The sequence below is a fragment of the Mastomys coucha genome, unplaced genomic scaffold (assembly GCF_008632895.1).
Source record: "Mastomys coucha isolate ucsf_1 unplaced genomic scaffold, UCSF_Mcou_1 pScaffold23, whole genome shotgun sequence".
NCBI classification, from domain to species: domain Eukaryota; kingdom Metazoa; phylum Chordata; class Mammalia; order Rodentia; family Muridae; genus Mastomys; species Mastomys coucha.
In genome coordinates, this window is record NW_022196906.1 from 33,815,117 (window position 1) to 33,822,316 (window position 7,200).

General features: G+C 36.4%; 1 protein-coding gene across 1 annotated transcript; it reads left to right on the plus strand.

Moving 5' to 3' along the window:
* Positions 1-2,132: 2,132 nt before the first annotated feature.
* LOC116072354 lies at positions 2,133-3,086 on the plus strand. The gene has a single exon (XM_031343782.1). It carries the CDS (start codon positions 2,133-2,135, stop codon positions 3,084-3,086), a length of 954 nt encoding a protein of 317 aa, XP_031199642.1.
* The last annotated feature ends 4,114 nt before the right edge of the window (positions 3,087-7,200 follow it).

Sequence of the window (7,200 nt, forward strand, 5' to 3'; positions counted from 1 at the left end):
CAATTTTATTGAACACAGTTTTTGGCACATGCTACATACAAGGTAATATGCCAATCATTATTCAGATCAGCAATGTGGAGCAGTAGAAAAGTTGATGAATAGCTCATACAGGACATCCCAGAGAAAAACTCAACACATTTCAAAGTAAACACTATGGGCATACATTAAACTCATACTGTGATCCAGAAATTGTTTGCCAATTATTTTATTTTTATGCATTGGGTATTTGAATTTCTGCTTTCTAAATGGACTGAAGAGTAGAATGACTTTTCCTGTGGTCATAGAGTAAATAAGATTTTGAGAAAATATTTTAAATTAAGCTTTCTAAACTAATGATATTAGTATAATCAAGTCACAAATTACTGGAGTTGAAAGAGGTCTTAAAGGTGATTTGGCATATCTAATGCTGCATTCTTGAGTAATAGCTAAAACATTGTTATAGAAAAATAAAGCACTCTGATATTGTTGGCTTTAAGGAAATGAAATTGTGTCTAACTTTTAGGAGCCCTTTTGGGTCCAGAAGCAACATACTTCTGTCCCTGACTTCAGGTCATTAATTTTACCTTAAGCCTTTGGAAACAAATACAGAGAGAGACCAATTTTTTAAATAGACCAATAAGTTGAATGTTAAGATACACATATCATGTGATATGTAGATTTTTATTATGTTGAGAAACTACTTTCTATTATTGTATACATTCCTCAACTAACAAGAGTTGTTGATTGTTTCTTTCCTGAAATTATTTTGTTTCCATGCCTTTTCAAAGAATTCCATTCTGGTTTGAAAATAGTAGTACAGAAATTGCTTAAATGTTAAGACTTTCATTTTTTCTGTGTTCTAGAATTTACATGTTTAATTTTGAAATATAAAACTAAGTGTGCATTGGTCATTTTGAAAGTTACATCATACCATTAGCTGTAGTGGGTTGAAAAAATTCCAAGCAAATTTTGCAAAAGTTCTAATTTTCTAGTAGGCACCATCAATAAACATGTTGAGGGTGCATACAAACTTCACAATCAAAGAATCTGACCAGTGAAGTGCTTGTCTTCCTAAACTCTTCTCAAATGAGTAGTATTCTGAGCTCTAACAGTTCAGTAATGAAGTCCAGTTAGCAGGGGTCAGTCATGGTCCATTGCTTCTTTTCCACATTTGTGAAGTATATAGCTAAATTATGTTATTGTATTTCTCCCTTAGAACTATCCAAGTTAGAACAAGAAAAGACAATTCTTCTGCTGAGGTGATATAAGTACAACATCTTTGGGGAAATTAAGTTCTGCTTTGCAGGGTGACAGGAATGTGTGAAATATATAGGATTCATAGTGTGGCAGTTTCAATAGAGAAACAACTGAACTGTATTGCCAGGTTAGACAGTTGATCAGCTACTTAGAGTCAGAATTACAGTAAAGAAATACTATGAATCTAGCCACAAATAGAAGTGAATGAGAACATTTGTCATTGTTGATAAAATGTCTATTGCTATGCATTATAAACAGTAATATGCATGACAATATAAATTGCAGAGAATGTGAAAGGGGAATAACTCATCAAAAATATAGCTAATAGTCCTGTGCTTTATATTAAATTTAATGGATAAAACTTGAACACATCCTAAAAGGTTATTATAAGTATTAATGTCAAGGTCCTACATGTCACGTTTTCTTCATCTCTTGTCCCAAGGAAACAGGAGAATCTTGGGAACCAATTATATAGCATGTCTACTTTGATGGGGGAAGATGATCTCCATAGAAACCTTCAAGTCTCTGTCTTGCCCCATCTCTCTGTCTCTCCCAAACAAATGCAGAGAGGGAGGGGGAGGAACAGAGACAGAGAGAGAACAGAGAGACAGAGAGAGACAAAGAGAGAGACACAGAGAGAGACAGAGACAGAGAAAGACAGAGAGACAGAGACAGAGTGATATAAGAGAGACAGAGAGACAAAGTGGGGAAAGGATGAGGAAAAAGAGAGGGAGAGACAAAAACAGAATGAGAATGAGAAAGAGAGAGGGAGAGAAGGAGAGAAAGGACAGAGAAAACACAGAGGCAGAGAGGGAGATAGAGAATACAGATGACACAGAAAAGTATAATCATTTCTCTGTTTTAAACATAGCTTTGGACAATATAATGAGAAAATAATGGAGTCTGGAAACCATTCAATGATAATCGACTTTATCTTGTCTGGATTCTCAACCAAACCAGAGTTGCAGCTGCCCCTATTTCTCCTCTTCCTTGGCATCTACCTGGTCACAGTATTGGGGAATTTGGGGATGATCATCCTAATTTTGCTCAGCTCCCACCTGCACACACCGATGTACTTCTTTCTCAGCAGTCTGTCCTTCATTGACCTCTGCCAATCCACTGTCATTACCCCTAAAATGCTGGTAAACTTTGTGACAGTGGTGAACATCATCTCCTACCCTGAATGCATGACCCAGCTCTACTTTTTCTCTCTTTTTGCAATTGCAGAGTGTCACATGTTGGCTGTAATGGCATATGACCGCTATGTTGCCATCTGTAACCCTTTACTTTACAATGTTGTCATGTCTCATCATCTCTGCTTCTGGCTCACAATGGGAGTTTACACTTTAGGTATTATTGGATCATCAGTTCACACAGGCTTTATGTTAAAATTGGTTTTTTGTAAGACCAATAAAATTAGTCACTATTCTTGTGATCTTTTTCCACTCTTGGAGCTATTATGCTCCAGTATATATATATATATATATATGTATATATATATATATATCAATAAACTCTTGGTTCTTTTCTTGAGTGCACTGAATATCCTGATACCTGCATTGACCATCCTTATGTCCTACATCTTCATCATTGTCAGCATCCTGCATATTCGCTCCACTGATGGCAGGTCCAAAGCCTTCAGCACCTGCAGTTCCCACATCTCTGCTGTTGCCATCTTCTATGGTTTTGCTGCTTTCACATACTTACAGCCATCTTCAATAAGTTCAATGAACCAAGGGAGAGTGTCATCTGTGTTTTACACTACTGTTGTTCCCATGCTGAACCACTTGATCTACAGCCTGAGGAATAAGGATGTCAAATGTGCCATAAAGAAAATTCTTAATAGATGAACATGGCAGACCCATGAATGGAGTTGTTATCATATTAGAAAAAGGTGTTTATTTTGCCTCTGTATAAGATTTGTTAGCCCAACCTTGTAAACTTTTAGAATATCAATGATTCTTTCATGTGCAATGGTGTTTTTTTTTTCACAATTTTCCTCATATATATCACCTTTGAGCATACATTGCATGGTCCAAAGAGTATATTAAAAAATTCTTGAGGCTTATGGTATCCTAGTTCTATTTTTTATTGGACATTTTCTTTATTACATTTCAAATGTTATCCTCTTTCTCAGTTTCCCTCCCTCCTGGAAATGTCCTATCACATCCTCCCTCTCCCTGCTTCTATGAGGGTGTTCCTTCATCCAACCACCCACTCCCACCTCCCCACCCTAGATTCCCCTACACTGTGACATCTATTGAGCCTTCATAGGACCAAGGACTTCTCCTTCTATTGATGCATGCCAAGGCCATCCTCTGCTACATATGCAGCTAGAGCCATGTGTACTCCTTTGTTGATAATGATGCCAATGTTGGTAGTGGTGGTGATGAGGTCACTTATGTGCACAGGATAATAATAGGCATTATATTCATCCTTGAGGTTTTTGAAAAATATAATCTGTACTCAGAACTTCAAATGGATACATTACATAATAACCCCAGTGCCTCTCATGCAAATCTTAGTGTTATTTAACACTTAAAATGCAAAAAAATCATGTCTGTGTCTTTAACAGAAGTGATTGAGTGTGTAGAGTTGGGATACTGCACCATGATACTACTCAAAATGATATTTGGTTTGGGTAATTGTGAATGTATATAAGCCTGTTGAAAACCTCTTCTGTACAAATTGAGTATCCACTGTAACCTATATGACTTATACATATGATTTAGTAGCTCTATAATATTTTCATTTTTATTTCTGTTAGCATAACAAAAATAACAAATTACTTCACTCAGAACTCATCAAAAAAAATCATGATTTCTATTGTACTGTCTGTAGATTTTTCTTCACGACATTGGATGTCACATCAGCCCTGTTTTTCTCTGTTTTGGAAAGAGTGTGTTGTTTGTCTGTTAGCTCTAGGTTAGGATTCATTATGTAAATTGGGTGTGATTGACTATAATCTGTGATTTTATTCCTTCCCTATTTTGTTATTTTATTCTTATTCCTTCCCTATTAATCTCATCACCTACTACCTATTTCAATGCATTACTGCACACACACAGACACACACACACACACACACACAGATACAACTATCATGCTTACCTATACTCTTACAGTGTAACTATAGTCAGAACGATCCACTTTCAGTTCACTGAGAGAAGTCCAAGCCCTCAGGAAATGCATTATCCATATGATGGTAGTTTTGATCTTTATTTGTTGTAACTTCATGATCAGTCATTTTCAGGAACCAAGAGAATGTGTTAGCTGTATTTTACTCTATCTTTGTGTTCATCTGAATTCTCTGATGGCTTCAGTATTGCCTAAAAATGATAGAAATAATATCATTAACAAAAACTGTTAAAGAAAAGAAGATATCTGGTAAACCTGTTAATGATTATGATATTGTTTGAGTAATCTATTGCATATTGGTACATATGTAAACATTGTCTCTCATGGGCATTATTTTGTCTTCTTATGAAAGCCGATGTCATTTTTTATGAGGACCTTTCAGTTATGTGTAGCATGGAGGCATATATTAGAATAAATTTTTAAATTACACAGGGCATCTAATCCCAAATCAGTTCATTTTGTCTGTCTTTTCTACTAATTGATATAAATTTAAGCAAAATCTCAACTGTAATGAAAATCCCATTATCCAAAAGTTAATGCTAAACTTCCTTATTATATGCTGTCAATGATAGCACAGATCAGAAGTGGATAATAGATATTTTCAATTTTATTCTTAATTAATTAATTTATTTTTTATATCCAAATACCTGCCCCCCCACACAGTACCCCTTGACAGAGTCTTACCTCCCATCCTCCCTCCACTTCTGTCAGAGATTTACCCCATCCCATCCCCCACATGGGGCATCCTACCATCTTTTAATATCTTATTCAATATCTTTTTTAAATGATTTGAAGTTCTTGTCATATAGGACATTCACTTGCTTGGTCAGTTATACCAAGATATTTATACTATTTTTGGCTATTGTAAAAAAGTGTTGTTTCCCTAATTTCATTTTTGGCCTGTTTATCATTTGTGTAAAGGAGGGCTATTGATTTCTTTGAGTTAATTTTGTATCCAGTCACTTTGCTGAAGCTGTCTATCAGCTATAGGAGTTCTCTTATAGAAATTTTGGGGCTGTGTATATATACGATCATATCCTGTAATAAAGATACTTTGACTTCTTCCTTTCTAATTTGTATTCCATTGATATTCTTTAGTTGTCTTATTGCTCTAGCTAAATCTTGAAGGACTATATTGAATAGATAGGGAGAGAGTGACAACCTTGCCTTGTCTCTGATTTTTGTATAATTGCTCTGTGTTTCTTTCCATTTAATTTGATGTTGGCTATTAGCTTACTATATATTACTTTCATTATGTTTAGGTATGTGCATTATATCCCCAGTCTCTCCAAAACCTTTAACATGAAGGGGTGTTGGATTTTGTTAAAGGTATTTTCATCATCTAATGAGATGATCAAATGATGTTTTTTCTTCTACTTTAGTTATAGGGTGGACCACTCTGATGGATTTTTGTGTATTGAACCATCCCTCCATCCCTGGGATGAAGCCTACTTGATCATGGTGGGTGATTCCTTTTTATTTGTTCCTGGATACAGTTTGTATGTATTTTATTGAATATTTTTGTAGCAATGTTCATAAGAGAAATTGGCCTAAAATTCTCTTTCTTTGTTGAGTCTTTGTATAGTTTAGCTATCAAGGTAATACCATTCTATGTGGCATCTTAGAATGAATTATGAAGTGTTCCTTCTCTTTCTATTTTGTGGGACAGTTTGAGGACTATTAGCTCTTCTTTGAAAGTCTGGTAAAATTCTGTGCTAAAGCCATCTGGCCCTGGGATTTTTTGGTTGGGAAACTCTTAATGAGTGTTTCTATTTCCTTGAGTATTATAAGGCTGTTTAAATGGTTTAGTTTATTTTGAATTAACTTTGGTAAGAAAATCATTTATTTTGTTAGGATTCTGCAATTTTGTGGAGTTCTTGCTTTTGAAGTAAGAACTACTGATTCTTTAAAATCTCTTGACTAAGATAAATTGGTACCAGGAGTGGGGTATTCCTGTGACAATCTGACCATGTTTTGGGGAGGACTGTGGAAGGACTTTGGAACTTTGAGCTAGAAGAACCACTGGTTTTTAAGAACTCTGTGGGATGTTCTGTAGGAGCTTGGAAGATCATGTTGAGAACAGTGCAGAGATGGAGGCCTGGCTTGTGAAATTTCAGAGGGAAGATTAAAGACTCTTATCAGGGCCATGTTGTTTTGAATGTGAAGATTCTGTGGCTTTGGTTAGCTGGGGCTGAAGTATCAGCTGTGATTAACAAGATACCAGAACTACTAAAGCAAAAACTTTGCATTACTGGAACTATTGATTCTGGTTAGCTGGAGCTAAGAAATTAGCTGTGATTAAGAAGAGACCAGCATCACTGAAGTAACATCTTCTGGGAAGTGTTTTCTGAAAGCACAAAGAAGCTGTGTTACCGAGATAGCCAAGGTTGTACCTTGTGCTGCAGCAGGACTTGGTAATGTGTAAGAGTCACCCAGGTGGTACTGGTTTTGAAGGCATGAAGGGGTCATGAAGAGCAGCTGAGGCTCGACACAGTGAGAGGCCATAGAAGGACATTGGTGAAGGGGCAGCCTCAGTTTGCAATTGATGACCCAGTACTGAAGGGGTCATGCAAAAGAATTGAGGCTTGGCACCATGAAGACAGTCTATGAGAGACTATTGGTGAAGCCTAGTTACAGTGAAAGACAGCAGTGTTTTGGAAATGCCAGTACCAGACAATAACCACCAAGAACAGCAGCTGCATTGGAGTACAGGCATCTGAAGCCTAGAAGACAAGATGTGTGCTACAAAGGACAAAGCGGAGAAGTGACCAAAGCCCTTAGAGGAGCCCAGAAGATCGTGAGTTGGATCCCAGACATTGGTTTTGC

Coding starts and splice junctions, on each gene's coding strand:
- LOC116072354 (XM_031343782.1), top strand. CDS start 2,133: ATGGAGTCTGGAAACCATTCAATGATAATCGACTTTATCTTGTCTGGA.